The sequence below is a fragment of the Bicyclus anynana genome, chromosome 27 (assembly GCF_947172395.1).
Source record: "Bicyclus anynana chromosome 27, ilBicAnyn1.1, whole genome shotgun sequence".
NCBI lineage: Eukaryota > Metazoa > Arthropoda > Insecta > Lepidoptera > Nymphalidae > Bicyclus > Bicyclus anynana.
The window spans coordinates 6,946,549-6,974,454 of record NC_069109.1 but is presented as its reverse complement, the minus strand read 5'-3'; the positions used below and the strand labels follow the sequence as shown (position 1 = coordinate 6,974,454).

General features: G+C 32.9%; 2 protein-coding genes across 8 annotated transcripts in view; one reads left to right on the top strand and one right to left on the bottom strand.

Moving 5' to 3' along the window:
* The window catches only part of LOC112046148 (uncharacterized), a 38,372-nt gene that overhangs the window by 1,737 nt on the left and 8,729 nt on the right, over nt 1-27,906 (top strand). The window contains exon 3 of the mRNA XM_052890237.1: nt 1,709-1,813. Within this exon, the coding sequence (XP_052746197.1) occupies nt 1,709-1,813 (105 nt within the window). The remainder of the gene's footprint in view (nt 1-1,708; nt 1,814-27,906) is intronic.
* LOC112046146 (uncharacterized) lies at nt 1,656-27,606 on the bottom strand. Of its 7 annotated transcripts, XM_052890225.1 has the most exons (7): nt 27,383-27,606; nt 26,088-26,287; nt 22,691-22,885; nt 19,017-19,232; nt 5,892-6,008; nt 4,236-5,531; nt 1,656-3,683 (listed from the first exon to the last, which is right to left on the bottom strand). In XM_052890225.1, exons 1-7 carry the CDS (start codon nt 27,490-27,492, stop codon nt 3,655-3,657), a joined length of 2,163 nt encoding a protein of 720 aa, XP_052746185.1. In that variant the 5' UTR covers nt 27,493-27,606; the 3' UTR covers nt 1,656-3,654. The 7 variants fall into 7 exon arrangements, with proteins under 7 accessions (XP_052746185.1, XP_023938425.2, XP_052746186.1 ...); XM_024082657.2 differs by lacking the exon at nt 19,017-19,232 and having other exon boundaries at nt 27,383-27,605; XM_052890226.1 differs by lacking the exons at nt 26,088-26,287; nt 27,383-27,606 and adding an exon at nt 23,627-23,770.

Sequence of the window (27,906 nt, the reverse complement as noted above, 5' to 3'; positions counted from 1 at the left end):
AAAAGTTTGGAGGCAATAGTCCTAGTATTAGTATAATGTAACAAGTGAATATTTAGAAATGTAAAATATCACATGATACATAAGTGTAGTGGTAATAGTAGTATTTTTAGATAACAAGGTTCTGGGTTTGAATCTGTTGAAATACTGAGCTTGTTTATCTTCTAAAAACTTCTCAGCCTGAAGTTGAGAAGTTGTTGGTGTTACAGCTGTACCTCAGAGAGCAAGTCAAGCTGTCAGTCCCAATCATTATCATGAGTTGATAAAAATAATTGACTATTTAACAACTCCAGTCATTATTATTAACATATCAGTTGTACTCCAGTCATTATCATTAACATAATTATGTATTCCAGTCATGATCATTAACATGTCAGTTCTACTCCAGTCATTATCATTAACATATGTATTCCAGTCATGATCATTAACATATCAGTTGTACTCCAGTCATTATCATTAACATATGTATTCCAGTCATTATTTTAACATATCAGCTGTACTCCAGTCATAATCATTAACATTTGTATTCCACTCATGATCATTAACATATCAGTTGTACTCCAGTCATTATCATTAACATATCAGTTGTACTCCAGTCATTATCATTAACATTTGTATTCCAGTCATGATCATTAACATATCAGTTGTACTCCAGTCATTATCATTAACATATCAGTTGTACTCCAGTCATTATCATTAACATATCAGTTGTACTCCAGTCATAATCATTAACAAATCAGTTGTACTCCAGTCATTATCATTAACATATCAGTTGTACTCCAGTCATAATCATTAACAAATCAGTTGTACTCCAGTCATTATCATTAACATATCAGTTGTACTCCAGTCATTATCATTAACATATCAGTTGTACTCCAGTCATTATCATTAACATATCAGTTGTACTCCAGTCATTATCATTAACATATCAGTTGTACTCCAGTCATAATCATTAACAAATCAGTTGTACTCCAGTCATTATCATTAACATATCAGTTTACTCCAGTCATTATCATTAACATATCATTTGTACTCCAGTCATTATCATTAACATATCAGTTGTACTCCAGTCATAATCATTAACATATCAGTTGTACTCCAGTCATTATCATTAACATTTGTATTCCAGTCATGATCATTAACATATCAGTTGTACTCCAGTCATTATCATTAACATATCAGTTGTACTCCAGTCATTATCATTAACATATCAGTTGTACTCCAGTCATTATCATTAACATATCAGTTGTACTCCAGTCATTATCATTAACATATCAGTTGTACTCCAGTCATGATCATTAACATATCAGTTGTACTCCAGTCATTATCATTAACATATCAGTTGTACTCCAGTCATTATCATTAACATATTAGTTGTACTCCAGTCATTATTATTAACATATGTATTCAAGTCATTATCATTAACATATGTATTCCAGTCATGATCATTAACATATCAGTTGTACTCCAGTCATTAACATATCAGCTGGTTATGATGCACTTGTTAAATAGTCAAACATTATTATGTAGTGTTTTACCAATGTGATTTAACACCAAGCAATCAATTGCAATGTCGCCAAAGAAAAAGATGCTAAAAAATCCAAAGTTAAGCTTCCAACGTTTAATCCACATAACAGGGCAAAATAAAATGACAAAGATAATAAAAACATAATTTATTTATTGTTTTTATAAATAAGTTTTGGTATTATAGGTAATCGGCGGTTTCAAGGAACTCACTTATTGGAATTGGGACAAGACACCTTCGAGCAACGACAACTTAGCCAAATCCATGGTTTGGATGGACATTGCTGAGACGGTAAGTAACTATTGCAAACTGTTCAATTTTACTTAAGTGTTTTTCAGTTAGCATGGGTACGGTGACAGGTTGTTTCACTCTTGAAAGATTGCCGCAATTCACGATAATAGTTGTATGTACATCATAAGGCAACTGTCACCATACCGACGCTATCTGCACACTTAACTATTGGGCTCAACACAATACAGAAAAAAAATAAATGACGAAAATTCTTTTACAATAAATCAAAATCATCAAAGTAATAATTAAAATTCACAGTTATTGTATATTTTTCGTTGAAGTTGCATTTCTGCTACTGTCAATCAAACTGAAGTTAAAACACTAAACTGATACAAAAACTGATGTTATTATTTAATAATAAATGACACATATTTTGACAAATCAGCTGGCTTCTTTTAGTCTTTTTATCAACCTATAAAAAACATAAAAACAATTGACAAAATGTCATCTACCTACTGTATGATATCTACTAGCAGGCACCGGTTTACATTTATTACATAGTCACAATTTCGTAACTCGAGTGTCAACTAGCATACGTCAAAGATAGTGAATAAGCCATTCCGCTTTCCAAAATTCTAAATATGTTTATTTCAGTTAACTTTCTAAATCAAGGCATTTGTAAAAATAATTATATGTAGTATGTCATAATGCCTAGAGACTGCTCTATAATATACATACTTCTTACTTATTATAACCAATAGGCTAGTTGACACTTTTTTTTTAAAGGTCTTAAATAGTTCATTATCTTTGTACTGGAATAAATATTTTTTTTGAGTTGTGATTACATGAAAATTAAATTTATTTAATAATATTTTTTTTTTGCCTGTCGGCCATGATGGTCTATATTTCGAGTGTTTCATGACGTCACTATAACAAATGCCTTACAAATGGAGCGTTTGACAAAAATTAGATAACAATTAGTTTGACGTTTAGTACATCAAGTAACATTGTGACGTCATAAAATGGATTACAGCGTTTTAGACGCTTAGAAAATTTTGGAAAATACATGATTTTTAAATCAAGTTTTATAACAAATCCTTAACTTTTATTAATTAATATCAATGTATTTCGTACCCTTGTCCCATGTACTATGCGAAATTAATATTCTTTATATTAAAATTGGATGAGTCAACTACCCTATTAAGCTTCCATCATTTGCCTGACCCATACATACTAACAGGAAAAGTTCGTATATAAAAGCTTCATCATTATCAGCCATGGGCATCCACTGCTGGAGTCTGGAGCAGTGGCTTAGTGCGTCTAGTGACCCTGTATCAAAATAGTTAGGGCCCAATGAAGGATAAAGATTTCTCACTAAATATACAAAAATGCTTAAAATAAAGACAGTAACTTAAGTACGATATTTACAATTATAGTTGAGCGCACGCTTAACCCGAGAAAAAAAGAGCTTAGCTTTTTCAACGTTTTTTTATGTCCTGGAAAGCACTAGATTACTTGAGAGATTGTTGTCTATGTTTTACTAATTTTTGCTTTCACACATAAGGGGCCTATGTAGTTCAGGGGCCTTTGGTGTTGACATAGACCTCTTGCAGGGACTTTTGAGCCGCCAGCATCCAGTGGCTTCCTGCAACCCTCTTGATATCCTCGGTTCAGTTAATGGGCAGTTGACCAACACTGCTTTCTTTCAACTTTCTGGTGCAGAGTCAACATTCCAGCACTTGGGACTCCAATGTCCATTGGCTCTTCAAACTATCTTTGCAAATTGTTGACTTCGGTTCTTTTGTAGAATCAAAACTTATAAAAATATTATCGCAGAGATATTTTTCAAACACTTTTATGTGCTGTTCTTCTTTATACTGTGCATATGGTTATTCGTTTTGTCATGTCTTGTACATCCATGCAGGTGAATCTGGAAATAAAATAATAGTTTTATAAAAGTATGTATTTCTTTTTGTAATGTAGTCATATTTATTGTAATTTTTGTAATTAGTCCTAGTCCAACGGAAAGCATTAGAAAATCCTACCTGGTCTCCACGATACAGATCAATCTAGTGAGGAGACCACAGGCAATGTTATGGTTTTTTTAATCTATTTTTGGTCAATAAAGATTTTATTATTATTATTAACTATTATTTCGATGATATTAGAAAATATTTGCATACCTTCTACATGAGTTGAATGTAATTTAATAATTTAAAGATCAAAAAAACATCTAGCAAATAAATAATGATTTGAGTTGATTTGATTTGATCAATTAAAAATGTGTTTATTCACAAACAAACTTGTTTAAAAATTTTGTCTGTCTGCCAGTTTATCCGGCCCAATCTTTGGAACAGCTGGATTTCAGTGAGACTTTTACTGTAAAATAGAGGAGGTTATTGAGCATAATATGCTCAATCATACAACGTCATCAGATGGACTGCATGTTGCCTAGCATTATATCAAAATAAAAGAAATGTACCTTCATCGCTAGTTGGTTGCTCACTGTCTACTCTGGTAGGAGTAGCTCTCTTCACTGGACGCAAGAATTTCACTTTCCGAACTATAGTCCTCTTCAACCCACCCTGTTTGTTAGACGACAAAGTTGAATTTATCGACTGGAGAACAGCTTGTTGAGCTGATGTTGACGGCCTTTTTGATGGAGAAAGAATATGCAATTGTTTCACAGCGTCTTTACTTGCTTTAATTTTTCGAGCACGATTATTTCCAAGTAAACCTTTTTCGGCGTTCATGACATTTGGGAACTGTATGTCTAAATTTTCTGTTTCTTCTAAGTTCTGTTCATCAATGTTTTTACTTGTGTTTGAATTTTCTAAAAGTTCATATCTGAATGGCAAATCTTGTGAGACATTAGAGTATTTTTGGTCTATATTATGATTGACCACCTTTTGGGTACCCAGTTTTGTAGTTTCAAATTCTTTTTCTAAACGTAAATCTTGCTTTACATCTTTTCCTTTATTGTCTACATTAATGTCAACAAATACAATCTTCCGCAGGCCTCTTATTGTATTATCTTTATTTGCATTTGTGTCAGCTATAACTTCATTTTCTAAAGAAAACTCTTGATTCTCATCTTGTATAAAATTTAAGATTTCAGTGTCTAGATTACTCTTTACTAATACTAACTTTTGGGTCTCTTCTTTTTCTTTACATTCTTTTATTGTTTCTGAAAGATGGTTTCCGAACAGAAAAGCGTCACGTTCTAGATCTTGTAATATATTTAATAATTCTTTGTCTACATTTGTCTCTATTAGATTCCTCCTCGATTGTGTTTGCATGTGATGTAGATCGCATAATATCTGACAACTGTCACTTAAAGCTTTTATTGCAAGATTCTCCTTGGAATCATTTATCAGCAATTCTAAACCTTCATAGAGGGCGGCAATACCTTGACCCAACTGTTCTTGTGCCACCACTACTCTTGCATCTATCGCACGGATTCTCTCTGTTACTGCCTCTGATAATTCTGGATTTAATTTTGGAGCATGCAGTAATGAAAACTTTTCTGGTATAATGTACTGTTTGAAAAGTGCTTCTTTGGTATCTTTCTTCAGTCCTTTTTTTAATATTTGTGCATGTAGATTTAGTGCGTCCTGCATTCTTGGATCTATGGATGGCTCAAGGTCGTAGAGGATCTCCATTTCTTCTGATTCTGATTCTGGTACTAATGCCAATGGGTCCTCATCAACATCAGTATCTATATCATCAAGGAATTCGGTTTCCAAAAATTCAGGATAAGGCTCAGTAATATTACAACCTGAAAAATAAAAATATCATTATTGAAAAAAGCATTTTATTGTGCCTTAGCATCTAAAAAGCATTTTCATATTTTGGACCAAGGACTTTGATTGTATTGTTGTCTCAGGGAACTATCATTGTTACTATCATAAATTATCATTATCATCATTATTATTAGCTTATATTAACGACCTACTGCAGGCAGGATGGAGGCAGGGGTGCCTCCATCCTTACACTTCCGTCCTGTAATAAGACTAATAATAATATTTATATCTACATACCCATGCGAGGGTTGATAGTATATTATATAGGAGTGCATATAAAGCTTAGATTCACCGCGCTGCTCTAATGCAGGATGATGGGCAAAAATAGTACTCACCGTTAGAAGACGAGGTGTTGTCTAAATCTATCCTGCGTTCAGTTTCATCAGGTTTATCTGTTTCAATATCTATATTGCTATCTTCTTGCATAGGTGTCTTGTCTGTTGTCGTGGAACCTGTAACAGATTGTTTTTTTATTATTATTTAATAATAATTATTATTATTAATTAATATCGTATTGTAAATGATGATCTGAATACATAATCATCGGGTGCCTCTTACAAATACGTCAGGCGAAAGAAAGAAAAAATATAAGATCTTAAAAATGAAGTTTTGCCTCAAATCACAATATTTGAATTACCAATCCAAATTCAAAATCAATAATGTTTTTTTTAAATCCGACCTAAAATTGTAATGGAGATTGTTTGTGCATTATTTTTAAATGTTAGCTTTCTGTATTCTCCGTTAAAAATAAAAAATACTCGTGAAAGAATTATTTAGAATTTTACAAGTATAAAATTGCCTTTAACGTTGTTTGCTCGCCCGCTATACTACTGGCGAACTGACGTACTAATGGTTAGAAATGAAAAATTCTTTTTTTGATGAAAAGCCCGTTTATCTAGGAAGGCTATAAGCTACTTAACATCAAGCTACGACCAATAGGAGCAAAGCACCGATCAAAGATGTGACTAAAACGGGGAAAATCAATGATAATTATATACTATAGATTGGTTACATACAAAATCACTGCAAAAAGTGATCTGAATTTAGCTACACCAATGAGCGCACACATGCACAATTTTATCTTTAATTCCATTATATATTTATGTATATATAGTTTTTTCACTTCCTGAACACACAACTCGACATTGTAGACGATATTTAGATATTATTTCTTTTAAATAACGTTCGTTGTTTAATAAGCGACTAAATGAAATGAAGTCAATTTTCCACACTAAAAAAGGAAAAACTTTTAAAAAACTAGTGTGCTTTAGGCCACACAACTGAAGTAAAACTTCTTTATCTCTCCCTCTCAACGTCCGTTCGCCTCCCTCGATTACACTTTTCGTAACGCACTCACCACCTCACTCCTCCAAGTCAAGCGTGACTACAGAAGTTTTACTTCAATAGTTATTAGAATAAACAGATGGCTTACCATTAGACATCAAATTATATGATGTCAAAATATGCACTGAAAAAGGGCGAAAAATATGCACGAAATATGCATAATTAAAAACCATTTATTATTGGAATTTACGTTTATTTTAACAAATTAACAAATAATATTGTAGTAAAGCAAAGCGAGGTGATAGTCCGGTTGGTATGACCCCTGCCTTCGATTTGTTTGATTTTAATCCCTCTTTCACCTCAAACTTTTCAGTTATTTGCATTTTAACAAATTAAATATCAAGTCTTAAATGTTGAAAGAAAACATCGTGAGGAAACCTGCATACCTGAGAATTTTCTTAGTTATCCACGTTTGTGAAGTCTGCCAATCCGAATTGGGCCAGCGTGGTGGACTTATTAGCCTAACTTAGGATAGGTTAACGAAGGAGATTTTATGATATATTTATAAACTATAAATATTCATTGGAAAATATTTGTGATGAGACATCCAGACATTGAAAAACATCCATGCTCATTACATATATTTTCCAATTGTGGGAATCGAATCCATAGTCATGAATGCAGAAAGCAGGGTCACTACCCACTGCACCTTGTGGCCGTCTTGTATGTTCTGATGAAAAAGTAAGAATTTGGCATTTACAGTTTGTTTCATATAGGATAGTGCGGGTGACAGTTCGTTTCACTCTTGAAAGTTTGCCACGATTAACGATAGTATGTATAATGAACGTCATACAGGCAAATGTCACTGTACCCATGCTATCTGAAAAACACTAGGTATCATTTCTTGTGACAGCAAAATCACGACACGTTTTTAACATTGAATATGACATCCATTTTCACATTTGTTTTGATGAAATGTATAATGTACAAGACAACTCACCATTAAAAAAAATAACAGAATTGCCTTCAGGGAGATTTGTAGCTGTCTGTGTAGATGCTGTGGCAGTAACTTGTTCTTGTTCTTGAATTGAATCTGTAGATTCCTGAGGAGGTCAAACATAATCTGCAACCACATTTGCAACTGCTGGGTAGCAAAACAGGGTATAGTAAAACACTAGATATGTTACAGTGTTTATATGACTTTTCCACAAGCAAGACCTATTCAATCCTAGGTTCTGCATGGACATTATAAATGAACATTTGTATGAAAAACATTATAAAACCTCAGAGCTTGTGATTATTTCAAAATCTAGACTGGACATTTTCGTTTATCCAAACAAATGAAACATAGTACTTGTAGAGCTTACTGTGCCACGGGAGACTAACATTCCGAAAGACCACAGTATAATAATGACTAAAAATTATACCTAATGAACAAACTAACTAGAGAAGTCTCACTAGAACTGCAAAAAGTTCTATATTAGACAAATTTCAACCAACATTTCAGTCTTAACACAGAAATAGACTAATTGCAACCAATAAATACAATTAATGGTGCATCAATAAATACTGCTATCTCTTTCATTGTGTTGCATGGAACTCAGAATGTTTATCAACAAACAAATTGAGAATGAGGGTATAAATCACTATAAATCAAGTGTCCTTGTCCCAAAGTCCTTACAGGAAGGCTAAGTCCAGAAGTGGGCATCCATCGGCTGATTATGATGAATGATGTTGGTGTTTAACTTACCTCCACCACTTCAGGATAAGCAAAGCGTCTCAATTTCTTCATAGAGAAGTCCACAAATGCTGATTCAAGAAAATGTCGATGACATAGCATTCTGTGTTCGTTGTGCAATTTACCCTGGAACTCCATATTGTACCATGGTTTGTCTGGACAACAATATTTTGCCCATACCTCACAACTAAAATATAGAATAGAACAAGTAAGAAGTATGATGGACCAAATACTTAGTGTACTATTTCTGACAATAGGAAGACATTTTTTTTTTAATTGTATAAAAATTTAGATTAAGCTAATGGTAAACAAATTTTATAGAAATATCAGGTATTTTAGATTATGGTATGGTTAAAATACCATACCATAATCTAAAATAAGGTTTTTATAGATGTATCAAAAACAATCATTATTGAAATAGTATTTTGCTAGTTTTCTTACTTCTATCTACATTAATATTATAAAGCTTTGTGTTTGTTTGTTTGAACGCACTAATCATACTACTGGTCCGATTTTAAAAATTCTTTTAGAGTGTTAGATAGCCCATTTGTCAAGGAGGCTATAAACTATATAGTATACCCGTATTCCTACGGGAACGGGAACCACGCGGCGGCAGCTAGTCTCATATAAATGCCAATATTCTTGCCTAAGTTTTGCTTTCTTGGAAATGTTTTTGTAAAGTTTTCTTTTTGTGAACACTTATCTAGAATATATTTATTGGCTCTTGCTTTTTAAACTCTACCCTAGGACCTTGTGATCCCAAGCTACATAAACTAACTATTGAACAAACAAGGCAAATACTCAAGAAGAAGATACTTATGCACTCTTGCCTTTTATACCCCACCCTTGTGATCCCAAGCTACATTAATTAATTATTGGACCAACAAGGCAAATAAAAAGTTAATATCAGTACTAAGTACATACCGGAGACTATTCGTGGAACCAGGTTTCGGAAATCTGTATAAAACTGTGTCTGGGTCGTCAGCAGGTGACGAACCACATTTGAAACACTTCCTTCTATCTTCTTTCATTGTTGAGATATTTAAAAATACCACTAAAGTTACGAGTCTCTTATTTATACCAATATTAAAAAGTTGAAAGATTTTTTTTTTTAATTATTTACAAGTTAGCCCTTGACTACAATCTCACCTGATGGTAAGTGAAGATGGAAGTGGGCTAACTTGTTAGGAGGAGGATGAAAATCCACACCCCTTTCGGTTTCTACACGGCATCGTACCGTAATGTTCTTATTATTACAAAAACTATTAAAAACTATATAAATTAGCTATAAAATACAAATTATAAACAAGGAAGTTTTGTTTGTTTCTATGCAATATACTGTGAAATCTACTGGATAGATAATAAATAATATAATTTTTTTTTTCACTAATGATTGGCTACACTATCACGGAGTAATATAGGCTATATTATATCCCCGTATTCCCACAAGAATGGGAACTGCGCGAATAAACACGCGGGGTTCTGTTAAGTCTAGCACAAAAAAAAAATACAACGCTCAAGTAGTACGGAGATCGGCATTAAATGAACAGGGGCTACCACGTTTGTTACGTCGTACTTTATAGCGAGAATAATAAATAACCAAGCAACAGGTTGCTATAAACTTAGAAATAAATAAAATTCGGAAATCCTCAAAAACAATAAACATTCGCACCAACTGACAGTTGACTCTAGCTGTCAGACATTTACATTTATCATTTGACACTGACATTGACATCCATGACAGATATACCGTGATCAAAGGACCCCGTCACATTCCTTTTCATGATCATAAAAGAAGTCTCACAGTTTTAAATAATTTATATAGTTCCGTAGTCCACAAGGAACCCATAAACATAGAGTAGGATGAATAAAGGTTTAGATAGCAGTCGCGTTTATTAACGTAATCGCAGAAGTGTTAAATTCCTAAACTAATTTTCTTGAGTATATAACTATACCTATAAAAATGTACGTTTTAAAATTTTAAAATTTTTTTGAGAATATGTCCGACCTATGACTCACTCACTTATTAGCTTATACAAATAACCTGGTAAAGGGGAATGTCCAGCATCCCACACAACGTCGGCCCAAGAAACCCAGGGACACTCCTCCATAAAAGTATATGGAGATGTTAATTTACACTATAGTTTGACTACATGCCAATTTTCTCTACTTCATAAACGTATTTTACAAATAAAAACCCTAAAACACTAATGTAAAGTCACGAAAATATAACTATATGTAGCCATTTAACTGTTTTAATCGAATGATTGATGAATTGAATTGATGTAAAATTAAATATCTCGATTGTTTAAAAAGTAATTGCGTATGAAATGAAACGTGGGACGAATAATAAAAAGAAGGGATACCAATCACAAAATCACGTTAATTTATATAATAAAGATAGTAAATTTTCATTTCCTGGTGATTCAGTTAGCTACCAGAATCAAGAATTTTCGTAAACGGTTATGTATTTGAGATAAAGCTACTCACGAAAAATTTACGTCATAGTAATTAGATGTTCTATGGATTCCAGATTTTATGCCGTATAGTCATGAACAAAATATATTTTCTGCCTAAACCTAAGGCAAGCAAAATATTATTTAGATAAACCATGGTCCAATATGTAACAACATTCAGAGTAAATTATACAACAACCTTGGAATGCTATGTATTCAGCATTTTACAAAAACAGCTACAACAAAAGAAATCGAGATGTGTTTACCTCTCTGAGTATGGGGGTAAGGTAAGATAGATAGGAATATCTTAGCAATCCATGGATTCACTGAGCAGGTGCCAGGTTCAAACGTATGGCAGACAGACAATTGATTATCATTCCCCTTCTCCACTAATGTTGTTCTCCCTGCCTAGGCAAATTTTTCAAGACTGTATTAGAACAGCTTTGGATACCCATTCTAATGTCTGAGAGGCCCAGTAAATTATAGAGATTTTGGTGTTAATCCTATTGCAGCAACTTCTATAGTAGGTACTGACTAACTACATAGCCATTTTTAGTTAGTTCATTTGATAAGGTAAAGTAAACACCAACATAATTAATGTGTTAAAGTTTTGATACCCACTGTTCTCCCACCCAATAGCTGCATGGATGTTGGGATAGGATGGTTGCTGATTTGGTTTGACCTGTTGGAAGCTGCACATAATTTAGATCAAGATCAAGTATACAGGCAACTGTCACAAAATTTACACACTTTTTCAAAAGTTACAAATTTCCATGCAAGTGCAACACATATACTAATATGGGACAGTGTTGTGTGATTAATAATATTATAATTACTCTAAACTACAAGATATATTTACGGCCCGCCAGTTGTGTATATTATTTGTAATATTAAAAGATAAAAATGGTTACGATTTAAAGATTATAGACTTTATTGTTCTTTTGAAGATATATTGAAAGATTTTTTGAAACCTTTATTGATTTTAAAGGTAATTATATTAATTTAATCAATCTTGTCAGGTTAAGCCAGCATATTTTGTGATTTAAGCAAACAAAAATATGTTTGTTACTACACATTACAAATCACAGAATTTTTTAGAGAACAGAAATCTCTAATATGTATATATTATATATATAAATCTTCTTGAATCACTTTATATATTGCTGAAAAAACTTAATTCTACAGTTATACTATGTAATGATACATCACCTGAAACTATATGAAGAACGGGGACAGCTTTTCCACACAACCTATTACCTGGATACCTGTGCATATCTTCAAAGTGTCTGTAACAGACTCGTCTGTTGTCGTACACAACTTTAGGATCTAAATGTGTGATTTCAATGCCAATGTTAGATATCCAGGCATCAAATTTCTCAATATTTGTGAATGGATTAGGGAAACGATGAAGAACACCTGATAAAGATAAGAAAATCATTTGAGTATAATAAATAATTAACAACTTTATTATTTATACAATAACTAGCTGACGCCGCGCGGTTTCACCTGCGTGGTTCCCGTTTCTGTAGGAATACATGGATAATATATAGCCTTCCTCGATAAATGGGCTATCTAACACTGAAAGAATTTTTCAAATCGGACCAGTATTTCTTGAGACTAGTGCGTTCAATCAAATATTGTAAAGGTAAAAATATTCTATACTAATATTGTAAAGGGGAAAGATTTGTTTGTTTGTTTGCATTGAATAGAGTCCAACTAAATTGATTAGAAAAATCCTTTTTTCTTTTTTTTAATTTATTAAGTACCAATATTAGTCACACAAAAGTAAAAAGAAAAACAGTGGACAAGGAAACACTTATCTCTATAAGAGATCTCTGCCAGTGACCCTTGGCAGTGGGATAGATTGTAAACAAATCCTTTCACTGTTGGGTAGTTACACTATCGCAGAGTGCTACAGGATATACTTTTCCCCATATTCCTACGAGAACAGGAACATCATTGGTGAAATTGCATAGTTGTTAATATAATAGTTAAATTGTGCAATAGTATAATTAATTAGTCTTTGGGTCCATACTACTCAATATCTGCGTATTCACATCAGTGACGTGCACATCATATATGCATTAAAGTACTGCATACCCTAAGAGTTGTATTCTTAATGCCTATTAAATGAACATTTTCCCAGTTTGCTTAATTTTCTTACTAGTGTGTACCCTGATCGACAACCTTATGCACACCACAGATTCAAATACACAGGGATGTGGAGCTTGGACCCACCATTCTGCCCTGATGAGTGTTGGTGTTGGCGGAGGATGATAATGTTAAATTCATTTACAACCACTATCAAAATGTAAATAATAGCCATGATGGCCCAGTGGATATGACCTCTGCCTTCGATTCCAGAGGGTGTGGTATCTAAACTGGTCCCGGGCATGCACTTCCAACTTTACAGTTGTGTGTATTGAAAAAACATTGTGAAGAAACCTGTATACAAGAGATTTTTTTCAATTCTCTGCGTGTTTGAAGTCTGCCAATCTGCATTGGGCCAGCATGGTAGACTATTGGCCTAAACCCCTCTCATTCTGAGAGACTCAAGCTCAGCAGTGAGCTGAATATGGGTTGATAACGACGAATGTACAAAACCGACGGGTGTTACACAAACTTCTTAACTCTGGGCTGAGAATATCTCAGAAAAAAGATCAAAAATAAGTGAATGCATAAAATATATTTACCATCTTTCCTAGTCACTGAACATCCAGGTACACAACAAATGTTTTGCGACATAGCTGTTGTTGTAACTGTAATCCACTGTACAATACTAGCAATACAATTATTGCTGCTAAAGAGCGCCTATCACAGGAATTTCACAAAGTTCTTTGTATTAACTCAGGAAGCAACCTTACAAAGTGAACGAGCGTAAAGTTTGTAAGTACAACAACCACGTAGGACCGGAAACTCGACGCGAAACAAATTTTACTATAAATCACACTTTAAATAATAATTTTAAAAAAATAACACGACGAAATTCGAGAACTGAAAAGAAAACAAAAACCACAGATAAAAACCTCGCGTTGCTCGCGCAGACTTTTCCAATAATGTATTGCCATAATAAAAAACTGAAAAAAATATACCATTGTTTATGTGTTGAAAACGTTTTTCTAAAAAAAATTAACTGATGTAAATTCAAAATGATTCCTGAAATACAGTTATAAAAATGTGAAAATCATAGATATTGATAAAGTAAAGCATTAAAATTTAATGAAAAATAACATTATCTACAGAATAATCTGTTTGATAAATTTTTTCATGTGTAACAATACTGTATTTTAACCATATACTTTAGTATTTTAGTTGAATACGACTTAACTTACGGCGGTAAATACAAAAATTGTTTGTACTAGACTAAAATAAAAGTAGTCTAAAGTACTAAAGTAGTCCGTACGGCCTATTACTTTTCCCCAAAACTCACTTTTTGTTTTATAAAACGCATTCACACTACTACAATTACTATAAAAAATTATCTAAGTCCGGCCGCTCAGAGATTTTGTTACTGACAGGTCGTGATCGAATGGGCGACGTAATTTCGAATTGGCGTACAAGGTTGAATTGCGCTGTTTCAAGGTTATGTAAACTGTTTGTTTTTGTGACATGAGACAAAATAACACCTGTAAGAAACGCAATCTCTGAGCGTCCAGTTTTTATTATATTTTGTCTTTACAAATTCTGAAACTTTGATACTGTCAATAATACATATTGACACAAATCTATATGTATATCTATTCATTGAATAGTAAACAGTGAAGGCTCTACTGGATGTTCACTTAGATCTTTTAACAGATATTGCAGTTTATAGCAATAGATAGTAATTCAAGAGATTTAAAAAGTACATATATATATATAATAATAGCACAGAGAATATATCACAGAGACTTAAACTGTACACACAGGCTTTCGTGCTGTACGTTTTGTCCTGGTTGGCAGCAGTCCATGGACGCAGGATACACCACACAGAAATTATAGACCAAGATTTCTTAAAGTGGGGTACGCAAACCTCTAGGGGTTTGCCATTCAACGGCAGAGAGTTTGTGACAAGATTTACTTAATGGTGGCTTGATAACTGATACCAAGTCAGAGTTAAGGTTAAAATTGTCCAAAATTACTCTTAACATTGAATCCATTAGTGACAAGAAACAAGAACACCCATCACATTAATATTACAAAGACATTTCTTTTGGTACTTTATGTGCTACCTTTTATAGAACTTTAAAAAAACCTTATTTTCTTTAACAGTCAAATTTGGTTCATTAGTTAGTAAGGGGTTCGCCTGTCACTTGGAAATTTTAAGGGGGGTTCATGGAGGCGAAAGTTTAAGAAACCCTGTTATAGACTAATCATGATATTAGTATCTACATAGCACCATTGCAACGCTGGAGCGGGTTGCTAGTTAATATGTAAAGTAGTTTACTATGAATAAGGAACAACAATACCTGACAAACAAGTTGAGGGAACAGCTAAAGCGTGAATCCTTCTATTTCTATTGTAATCCTTTTCAGAAAAATGCCTGCCACAAATCCGCTTCTGCTGATAACGTTCATAATCAGATGGTGATTCCAATTTTCCGTTACACAACGTAACCCATTGTTCAAAGCGCTCTGGAAACTTTTTATAACTTGGAAATCTGTGCATTGAAAATCCTGAAAGTAATTATTGCCTGGTATAATTACACTCTACTTTTATATATTACAAGCCAACGCCTTGCAGTAACAGCTGCATAGTTCTCATTTCCATTACAATTTGAGGATAAAATATAGCCCAACAATACCACAAACATTCCCTTTTTAAATTTTTTTTCTAAAAATTCCTGGTTTCCAGGTAGTTGAAAAAGCCTGGTTGGATCTGTGGCATAAATAGGGCAGTGCCACCCAGGCACAGGGCGTATACTCTCGGGGGCACAAGAATAAAACTATAAGAAATTGTAATTTAATTGTTATCAAATGTAAATTGTAATACTGTATGACTTTTCAAAAGAGCAACTGTTGAGTTTCTTGCCGGTATCTTCTCAGCAGAACCTGCCTTCCGAACCGGTGGTAGAATCTTTACAAATAGTCAACTGACGTGTCAAAAGTGCTTGTAAACTGAGCCTACTTGAAATAAATGATTTGATTGATTGATAGACAGAATTAAGCATCAGAATGGGCAACGCATTTGCAGTAGCGAACCTGCGTTTGAGTTTACTGAGTGAGACACAGTGGGTGGTATGATAGGCAAAGGGTCTACTTACATATGGCACAGTTAAAGAAGCTTGCACAGGGCGCGGACAAGGCTATTTACGGCACTGGGTAGGATTGGGTATGCCAATAGACCAGATAAAGCTGTAACAGTCCAGTGGATAAGACCTTAGATTTTTTTTTTAATTTTGATTCAGAGGGCGTAGCTTCCAAAGCTGTCTGGGGATGCTCTAAAATTTTTCAGTTATGTGCATTATAAGAAAATACAACATACTTTGAACTGTGAAGGGAAAACTACATACCTGAGAATTTTCTTATATCTAAAAGTATGTGGTCTCTATACTTATGGACCAGGCTTGCTGCAGACAGACAGCGTTAGGTTATGATGGAGGAGGCCTTTACCCACAAATGGGTACCCAAATAACAACAACTAAATAATTTATAATCAAACATCCTCTTCTATCTAAAAAATCAGTTTAAAGTTGACTGACTGATCACTGATGGACTTAACTAAACAAAAAAAAAAAAATAATGAATAATATCAATCTAAAATAAATACCTATTTATTATTTTAGAATTAAGTTTTTGTTAATTTAAGTTAGTTTATCCTTTTAAATTGTTTGTATTAGGTATATTATTTGGTATGTGTGATTTGGGAATAAACAGCTTATTATTATTATTATCTATACTATAAATATTATAAAGAGGTAAAGTTAGTGATAGTGGGGGTTAATCTCTGGATCTACTACTATCTACTAGGAAGCCACGGTATTTGTAAGTGTCACAAACTATATTTTATCTCTGTATCCTAACGAGAACTAGGCAGGTGAAACCGCAGAGCGTCGGCTAGTATAGTATAAAACTTTCAACCTTACCTGTGGGATTGCACCCCAAGATGCAATAATGTGGCATTTTTTCAATCAAAGAAACACTCACTTTATAAAAAAAACAAAGTTCTTTCGCGATTTTTTTACTGTGCACAGCAGTCGAGTGCAAATCACAACACAACATAACACAAGAATCGTCCGGGTTTGTAACTTCAAGCGGTCGTAACGGTGCAGACGCACAACAAATTAAATAGCACAAAAATTTATAGGATAACACAAAATATTTCGGCAATAAAAAGGACCGAAATTCAAGTGTTAAAAATATAAAAGGCAGTGATTCTTGAGACGGCGCGTATTGTGAGGAGGTTCCTCACTCTGGAGCCCTGACCACTTGGGCACTCAAATGTCCCGCAGCGGGAGGGTTGATTTTTTTTATAAATTTTTAATAGTGTATTTGTATTTTATATTTATATTGACATTGTTAAAAATTTTAAAAAGGAGAAAAAAAATAAATGAGAGTAATTGTAATACATCGAAAATAACAACAACAAAGTCTAAATGACAAATGACAGTGACATATTCAATGTCAGTGTCACACAAACGCTGTGTTCTTTTTGATCTCACCAAGAAAAAGTGCAATATTTAAAAAAAATGCACGAATTCGTATTTATGATGATGGATTTAATCAATAAAAATCAGATAAAGGCATTTCCAATTTATTGAAAAAATATCGATTATAACATTGATTACAATGTTAAATATTTTTATTTCCGCAACATTACAGGCTGTTGCGTAAATAATGTACTGTACAGTGGAACTGTCGAAGAGCCTCATAGTGGGCTATTCGAATACTTATAGCTTTTTTTAATTTCTAAATTCTATAAGAGTTTAGTTTCGTCTTGAGAAAAATGGCTTGTCATGTTTTTCAAAAAATAAAAGGATATTTTCACATAGGTACTAATTTTGCTACAGTTAACACAAATTTTAGAACTTTTGCATTCTGTTTTTTTTTATCATACAGGTAAATAATTTTGCTATTGTTAATGATGAGGAATTTACAATTTGTTGCTCTAGTTTTGGAAAAAATAACACAAAAGTTCACTGCATAACTAATATTATTAACCAAAAAAATTCAAATTCCGACTATCCATGTAACACACGTATCAATGTCATAGCATTTTAAAATACATAAAACTATAACACAGTACGGTTTCCGACTGTGGGAATTTTTCAGTAGATTGGGTAAGGGTTGTCACAAAAAATAATTATTGAGAAAGATAAAAAAATTGCTAGTTAGAATTTTATCGATCATAGGTAACATTTTTAATACTTTAATAAGCAAGATAAGTTAGGATTTTATTACAATTAAATAAGTTTTACCTTTCATCGAAAAAAAATTAATGAGGTAGATATTCAATCTAGGTACCTCTTGTTGTATCAATTTAAATTGGTGTCCGAAAAAGTGACAGTTTTAGAATTCTTAGAAAACAAAAATGTTCGATTTTAGTGTAGAGGTTACATGACATACACATAACCATAGAGTAGGATGTATACTTTTTAAGGTTTAGTCATCAGTCTGGAGTCTGGACAACCAAACAAACAAAGCGGCGCTCCCTGACAATCTGTGGCGTAACTACTTTGCATTTATATCTATATTAATATTATAGATGAGAAAATAAGTCTGTCTGTACCTTTCACGGCTCACTCCCATTTTTTCTATATGTTTTCACCAATTGAACCTTTCCTAGACTTCCACGGCAAATCAGTTTAGCCGTTCTCGATTTTTAGACTAACAGAATTGCAATTCATTTCTATTTATATAGATTACTCTCTACAGTGCACATTTTTTCATCGTCTTACCAAATTTTCACTTTTTGTGTCTTCTATAAACACCTCAAATGCTGAATTTGAGAAACATGGTTAACTAAAATTATAAAGAATAATAAAATTAAAAATATATAGTAACCTGGTATATTCAGGGTTGGTGTTGCATTGGCAGACAACCTATTGCCGGTAGTATGGAATCGTGTTAAAAAATGATTATTACATACTCTTCGATATTTATAAATAATCTTGTTTTCAAGTGCCAAGATATCTCCACCAATTGAGTTGATCCAAGTACGGAATCGGTCAGGATGTTTTTCAGGATTGGGAAAACAGTGTAATACCGTCCCATCAAACCCTATAAAATAAACATTCAACTTTTGACTTCATACAAAATGAACCCAATCTTTAAAGGTCAGAATAAATATTTTCACTTAAATAAATTACTTATATTCATGATGTTAATTATCCATTATATTATTAATTATCCATTATATTATTAATTATCCATTATATTATTAATTATCCATTATATTATTAATTATCCATTATATTATTAATTATTATATCTTAAGTTACTTATATTGTAAATGTTATAGTTTGTGTGGACGTTTGTTACTCTGATGAATGAATTTTCATTTACTGGTGCATAATATTGAGTATGATATTTAAAAACAAAACAAACAACTCTTTAACACAAAAATTACAGGGATTTTAATCAAATTTAGCCCACACATAGATTAAAGACTGGAATATCAGAAAGACTACTTTACATCCTGAAAAATATTATATTTTCCGCTGGATAATGAAAGTAAAATCCTATACACCAGCTAGTGCGATATATCACATCTAAAATCGCAGTGAATGGAATTGATTTTAAATCAAACAATTATTGTTATAAACATATTACTTACGCGTTTTACCACAGTTAGGTACACAACATATTTTATCTTTCGATAGCGACATCGTCAATAGAAACAAAACGAAAAGCAAATTCAAGTCCTTTGGATATTAGCGTTGGTCAACAATAAAAAAAGCGGGTCTGTCGACTAAATACTAAATACGAATGATAAATGATTGCTTGTTTTTGTTTTGTAATTTTGATTTTGAGTCATCTGTCAGTGTCAATGTCAAGTGTCAATTGTCATAAACGTCATTTAGGTACATCAAACCATAGATTAAAGATTAAAGGTACAAGTACATTAAAATTCTATGCATCAAACGCAGTTTTTAAGTTTGACAGTTTTATTTTAAAGCAAAATGAAATTATTTGAAATCAACATTAATTCTATACTTACTCTCGTGTTTAGCATATGGAATTACAGTATTTATTCTTAAGTAGGTACTAATCATAATGTTAATGAAATTATACTCTGTTACTTTCTATATCTTAACAAAACTACTTTTTTTTATAAATTACCTACTTAAATTGACTGAAATTATAAGAACATACCTATAGGCGATGTAATAATCTAAATAGCCTCTAAATCTAAATGGTATAAATCAATATACCACTTAAAGAATAATTTAATTAAACAAATAAAAAAACCTGACTGTATAAAGTATAAAAAAAATGAAAAAAAAAAACAAGCTCAGTCCAGTCCAGTGTAGAAAGCAATTAGAAAACAGTCTGTCCACCCTGTATATAGATATGTAATTAAACGATTTTTAATAAGAATAGAACAGTATGAGAAATACTTCTAATGCTTTAACAAGTTAAAAAACCCATTAGAAATATATCCCATTACTCTACAAGCAAGTGAGAAGCTTGTGATAGGAAGGGGTCAATAAAGGAATCTGTATGTTAACATGAATTTATTTTTCCTTTTTGTGCTTCATAAAAATGCGAAATTCTTGCTCCTTTAATTTTTTTCAAAAATTTGATCAAGTGGGAAAAAAAACGGTTGGCTGGATTGAATTGAAACTTTGTAGGGTTTTTGTGGGTATATTGAACAGTAAAAGGCACACTTAACGTCAGTGGTTTCCGCAATATTTTTGATTGGGCGCTTGTTTTTCCAAAAAACGACAAAAAGCCCTTTTTTGGATGCTTTTTCAAATTCATGTAATGATAGAAAAAAAAATTTTTTTCAAAATTCAATTGCCAATTCTTGTAGAGAATTTATTCAAGTTTTTAAAACCAACCTCAAAATTTCTGTGCGATCATTGGTTGCTGAGATATTGGTAATCAAAGACAAAATGATCTTTTTCCATTCAAACATCGATATCTCAGCGAGAAATGCTCGTATCGAGATTTAAAAAAAACGAAATTAAATCTGAATAAACAAGCTATCCGGTCCATATGGAGGTTGAGTCGAAAAAATTTTTTCCACGTCCGTAGATTAAAAAAAAAACAAAAAAATTTCGATAATTTTTTTGTCGGTGGTTTTCTTATGATTACTCGAAAAATATTTTCAAAAAAAAATTTTCAAACTCAGATCCAAAAACTAAAACTTAGAGCTACAATTTCCTTTTTTTTTTTGCTGTATGACCATTTTTGTATTAGTTACAGCCTGTTGAAAATCCCCCAAACATTTGGATTTTTTTTCTGCTCCCTTAATTTTTGTGCATAGTATAATTGAATGCTTGCAATTTAGTTTTGATTATTATGGCATACATTTCTTTTGCTTCTATGTATTCTATTGACATTCATACACATCATCATATTCATACATTATTAAATTGATAAAGTTTGTCATAAGACTGATTAGTACTGTTTCTACTTCCCATTTATATTTTGTGCAAGTGTATTGTGATAAATCACAAAATATTTATGCAATTTCTTTAATTGAGCAATGAATAATTACACCCAATGATAGCCCAGTGGATATGACCTCTGCCTCTGATTCCGGAGGGAAATCTGGTCCGGGGCATGCACCTCCAACTTTTCAGTTGTGTACTTTTTGAGAAATTAAATATCACATGTCTCAAAAGGAAAAACATTGTGAGAAAACCTGCATACCAGAGAATTTTCTGCCAATCCACATTCTGCCAGCGTTGTGGACTATTGGCCTAACCATCTCATTCTGAGAGGAGTTTCGAGCAGTAAGCCAAATATGGGTTGATAATGATGATGAATCAACTTTACACGGCGGCTTCTTTTTTTCTTTGACGGCCTCCGTGGCGCAGTGGTATGCGCGTTGGATTTACAAAACGGAGGTCCTGGGTTCAATCCCCGGCTGGGCAGATTGAGATTTTTTTAATTTGTCCAGGTCTGGCTGGTGGGAGGCTTCGGCTGCGGCTAGTTACCACCCTACCGGCAAAGACGTACCGCCAAGCGATTTAGCGTTCCGATACGATGCCGTGTAGAAACCGAAAGGGGTGTGGATTTTCATCCTCCTCCTAACAAGTTAGCCCGCTTTCATCTTAGACTGCATCATCACTTACCATCAGGTGAGATTGTAGTCAAGGGCTAACTTGTAAAGAATAAAAAAAAAAAAAACACAATGTCATCTATGCCTCCAATAGATAGGTCTTTTTATAGTATTCCGGGCTACAATATAATTATCATTTTACAGATGCATTGTGCTTAAATACATTCTACAGGTGCAAACCTTTTACATATTTAACTAACAATTGTTTTTTTAACTATGTATCCTACCTGCTCATTTTGCTTCTTTGCTAGTAATTTTACCAGACACATGTGTGTAAGAATATATTTACATGTTATTCATATTCAAACTGCCAGTTTGGGTCGCACCATGATTCAAGAACCAGCTCATGACTAAGGGCCCTGTATGGGTCTAAACTAATCGGGTTTTACCCGTGTTTTATAATCAATTAATTTCAATATAATAAACCAGTATAAAAGTAACATACCAATATTCAATGTAGGAACAGCATTTCCAGTAAGACGTCCACTTCCTGATCTGTAAAACTTTTCAAAGTGGCGATCACACATGTGTATATTGTTAAGTATATATGTGTCACCTTTACGTTGATCTTTTGGATTCAACACCATTTTCCATTGATTGAATTTATCAGTGGTTTTCCGCGGAAATTGATGGAACTTTCCTGAAAAACAATACAAGTTAACAAAACAAGTAGCAATTCGAGTTAAATTAACAACATACTAGCTGAGACCGCACGGTTTCACCCGCGTGGTTCCCGTTTCTGTAGGAATACGGGGATAGTATATAGCTTATAGCCTTCTTTGATAAATGAGCTTTCTAACACAGAAGGAATTTTTTAAATCAGACCAGTAATTCCTGAGATTAGAGCGTTCAATCAAACAAACAAACTCTTTAGCTTCACAATATAAGTGTAGATTATATTAAAGGCTAGTTTCATTGCTTGGCAACAGGTTGACACTTAGGCTATAGGCTACATATACATACATATAGTACTAATTGACTATAAATGTATGCATGCTGGCATCGCTTAAAGATGATCAAATATAATGTAAATTTAGCCAATTCTGACAATAAACTAGCAGACCCAGTCAAGCTTCAATTTGACCTATCCCATTCCTGTTCTGCACAAAGTCTGCATACCAATTATTAGCTTTCTAGCTTGAAAATTGTGGAATGCTCCATACAAATCCCGCCCCCTATTTTAGGGAAGTGGGAGGTTAGAAAGAGACAAAAGTAGTCTATATCACTCTCTATCCTTTTCAACTATCTCCACTTGAAAAATCACATCAATTCGTCGCTTCGTTTTGCCGTGAAAGACGGACAAACAAATAAACAGACAGACACACACACTTTTTCACATTTATAATAATAAGTATGGATTAAACATTAGGTTAAAACATACCTTGAATAGGATCACATCCAAAATAGCACTTAAAGGCCGATTTTCTTGGCATTTTCTGTGGCGTCGAATCCAAACAAAAGTCCAAACGGTATTAACAGATACAGAAATACAGATCACGTAAACAAACAACACAACAATTTACAATTTTGCCGGACTGGGTGAACAAACAGCTGACGGCTCACGCCACAGATCACTATAGACCTCACGCTCAACGTCAAAATGACATTAATGACAGACAAAGCAAAGTTCAAAAACATTGTTGGATTTTCACATGTCAATTGTCATTAGTTCCATCCGTTCATAGCGTTTTTGTAGACTTTATATATAGAAACTTATATATATAATATATATATATATATATATATATAGTATAATAAATCTTTAAACTTTTGTTATTTTTCAAGGTCAAAAGAACTAGAACGTTTTTTTAAATATATAATTTTTAATACTCAAACTAATTAGATAAAGACCTGCCTCGCAACACATGATTTTTCTGTCAACGTATATGATCAACGATCTTATGCGATTATAAACACTGTCTCTATAGAATCGATGTTTCATAGTTTACAATCGTGTCCGTCGGTTAAACGTAAAAATACCTTTTTGTGTAGTTATATGGTGTAAAAACGAACTAAAACTGCTAGTTTAGTATAAAATATGTATGAAATCTAAGCTAGTTTTCCTTAGAAAATGGCAGAAAATTTTGTTCGTGAATTTGGGTGGTCCTTATGTATTTAGTCTGAGTTTTAATATTATATACTACTGCCATCTATTGTATTGATGTATTGCCGGTTGCGCCGCCATAGGTTGAAATTTGTCTATTTCTCTGACGAGGATTATCTCATTGGCCACATGTTAGCGCCACAGCACTGGTACATATGATTTCCTTTTTTAACCCACTTCCAAAAAGGAGGAGGTTCTACGTTCGGCTGTATGTATGTTTTTTTTTATAATAATTCAGCGATAATTCCGTCATTTATAAACCGATCTTAATAATTCTTTTTTTGTTTTGAAGGGTTTGGTTCCAGGGTGGTCCCATTTTTTTTAATGTGAGGATCTGATGATGGCATCCTGGAGAAATCGAGGGGAACTTTCGAAAATTATAGAGACGGCTAGCGTGTTTGTTAGTGTTTCCATAAATTCAACCGACTTCCAACTCAAAAACTAACCTAAACTAAAAAGCAAAAAATAACATCTTACCTATGTGCTACCTTGTGATCAGTTTGAAGGCGGTGCCAATCCGCCGTCAAATAAACAAAACACATCTTTCAGATCAAACGTTTTTACGCGTCGAATCATGAATCAAAAAACAGTTTCATACCTCTCATTAGTTTTTTTTTAGGGTCAAGTATTTTGTCTTCCAAGAGGGTTCCGTCACCAAAAAAGTTTGAGAACCACTGGTTTATAGTAATGTTGGGTAAATCATTTTATACATACCTGATTTTAATCTACAGAATTTGAACTTTAACGCTTAAGGAAAAAAGCTACAATTACGTTAAATTGCACCATATACGAAGTCCGAACTAGGCCTTATGATGTGTCGACCCACTGGAGTTTAAAGTTACGTTGAAGTCAATGATGTTAAATACTGTTAGATGTGTTACTAGGTCATGAAAAATGAGGCGCTCAAAAGAGGATATTTCCACATCTCAATGTTAGTTGTGGTCGACAACAAATGATATTGAAACAGATAATACCTAAATATTGTCTACAATGTCGAGTTATATACATACATACAACATACATATAATATACATAAATAATGGAATTAAAGACAAAATTGTGGATGTGTGCGCTCAGTTTTGTAGCCTATAGTTCTCGGTTCATATTATTCGGATCACTTTTTGCAGTGATTATGTATGTAACCAATCTATAGTATAAAATTATCTTTGGTCGAACTAACTTTAGTTCTTACTTAAAATCAAACGCAAAAAACAAAAACCCTAAGATAACCTAATTAATCCATAACATATTATAATAGTACGAAATGGTTGCGTTCAAAGAATATATTACTCCAAGGAAAATAAGTGAAACTACTTACATACTTACTCCACAGGCTTTAGACACAGCAGCAATATTGATTCCACACACAATATTTTAGAACTAAAGTCGGTGGCAATTTTAAATGGAGATTTTTCTTAAATAATATTTCAACATTCAGGGTGAAAATTGTTCAAACACTCATTGCTTGGTCTTTACCGTTAGGGTGGTAACTAACCAAAGACAAGGCCTCCCACCAGCCATACCTGGACCAATCAAGAAAACCTCAATCTTTCCAGCTGGGGATCAAACCCAACCTGTCTTATAAATTCACCGCGCACACAACTACACCACGAAGGCCGTCAAAAAAAAGGTCTGCTTAAACTAAGACTACGTCCTGCAGTGGATGCATAAAATGGCCGATGATGAGTGTTTAAACTAGCATAGTTATGTAGGGCTCCAACTGGTGATCATAGCTTACGTTTTTTGAAACGACGTAGCACAATTTCTGATACTGTAGGTACTGAAGTCCTGCTCAGTGTCATTTTTGTGTTGTCTATAAAATGTTTGTCCTCAAAATGTCTTTTACACAACACTTTGTTTTTGGTAAACAACTTGGTTAATGCATCCGCTGATGACCAATCTTGTTCAGGCCAACAATATTGTGCCCAAGCTTTTGCCCTGCAATTATCAATAAATTATTACAAAATACAATAAAATTATTTTTTCATCTTACTTCCTCGGAAAAGTTACTTTTGTTTAGCCATATCAGAAAGCAAAGACTTTTTTATCAAAAAAAAGTAACCTTTTTAAACAAAGTTTTGGGTTGAGGTTAGTCATTAAAATATTTATGGTAATTACTATTTTAAATTAGATGCTATATTTAAAGTTTACATTAAATTAAAAGGAGTGAAATGACTAGTGATTTATACCCTCATTTTTAAATTGTTTGTTGGTAAACAGTACTCATCAAGAAAGACTATAGTATAGATTTATTTGATCTATTTTTGTAGAATTAGGTACACATATTAAAATTATCTTCTTTTCCAGAATGATATAGGATTTTGTAGATGACTCACTAAAACAAGGACTAAGAATATTGCAAAAGTTAGCACTTTAATCACCTATGTAATGCACAAAAATATTGATAACTATACCCCACACCACAATATGACCACATAAACAATGAAAAATTCATCCTCACTTTGCATGTAAGGAACCCAAAAAAAATATATATTTTTTAAACATTAAATTTTTATTTTATAGACAAAACTAGTTTTACCAAAATCTGAGTTATCTTACTGACAAATTTATCTTTTTAATTTTTAGTATACAATTTTTGATTACGTATTACGTTTTTTAAATTCGACGACTATTACTCTTTAATTAGCGATTGCTAATTAGCCGTTTCCCTAGTAATTTCATTATAATGCTGACTCTAACAAAAATTAGCTCATAAAGCTCATAAATGCATAATATTTCACAAATGGATCCCTAAATCGAAAAGTATTACAAGAAGACCCCTTATATCTTTTAAAGACCTATCCAAAGATATCCCACAGTATGAGATAAACTAGTAAAAAAAAAATTATCCCCACTTTACATTACCACTAGAAAACCAAGTTATTTGTGAGTGTCTATATCTTATCTATACTATATCTTATTCCCATATTCTCATGGTAACGGGAACTACGCGGGTGAAACCCCAGGGCGACGGCTGATTGCTCATATGTTTACAGGTACCTATTTATATTTAATACCTATTTTTAAACATACCGTTCAAGATTTGTTTTCCCAGGTTTAGGGAATCTGTGGAATGATAACAAGCCGTCTTTAACAGGAGTAATTCCACATTTGGCGCACCTCCTAAATCTGTCCAACGACATTGTATTGGATAAGATTAAGAAAAAGTATCATAAAAAAACAACACAATTTGGTATCTCGCTATGTTTAAACGGTTACGAATCACAATCAAGTAACAATAACAAAACAACGATGAAAAATTGATAAGAATACGAACACAAACGTCAAATGATGGCAGTGTTACCAACTCTCTAAAATATTTATCCCTAAAGTTTGTGTCAAAACCCCTAAAATCGCCTTAATTATTGAGTTGTCCCCCTAAAAATATAAATTCATAATAATTTAGAAATAATATGCTGTAATATGTTTCAAAAGTCTATATTTAATACAGACAAAATATTACGTCTTTATTTGAAGATTCAGATTTTTTTAAATCATACATGTTGATAATGAATAAATTTACCATTTTTTTTATATTTGATGAAAATTGCCTCCAA

Bases quoted from the DNA above. Each gene is read 5' to 3' on its own strand.
- LOC112046146 (XM_052890225.1), bottom strand. From the start codon at position 27,492: ATGTCGTTGGACAGATTTAGGAGGTGCGCCAAATGTGGAATTACTCCT. The intron at 22,886-26,087 runs GTAAGCTATGAT...ATTGTTTTTCAG, and splicing joins GCTACGTCGTTTCAAAAAAC to GAAAGTTCCATCAATTTCCG. The intron at 6,009-19,016 runs GTTACTATATAT...AATCTGTTACAG, and splicing joins ACCAACCCTGAATATACCAG to GTTCCACGACAACAGACAAG.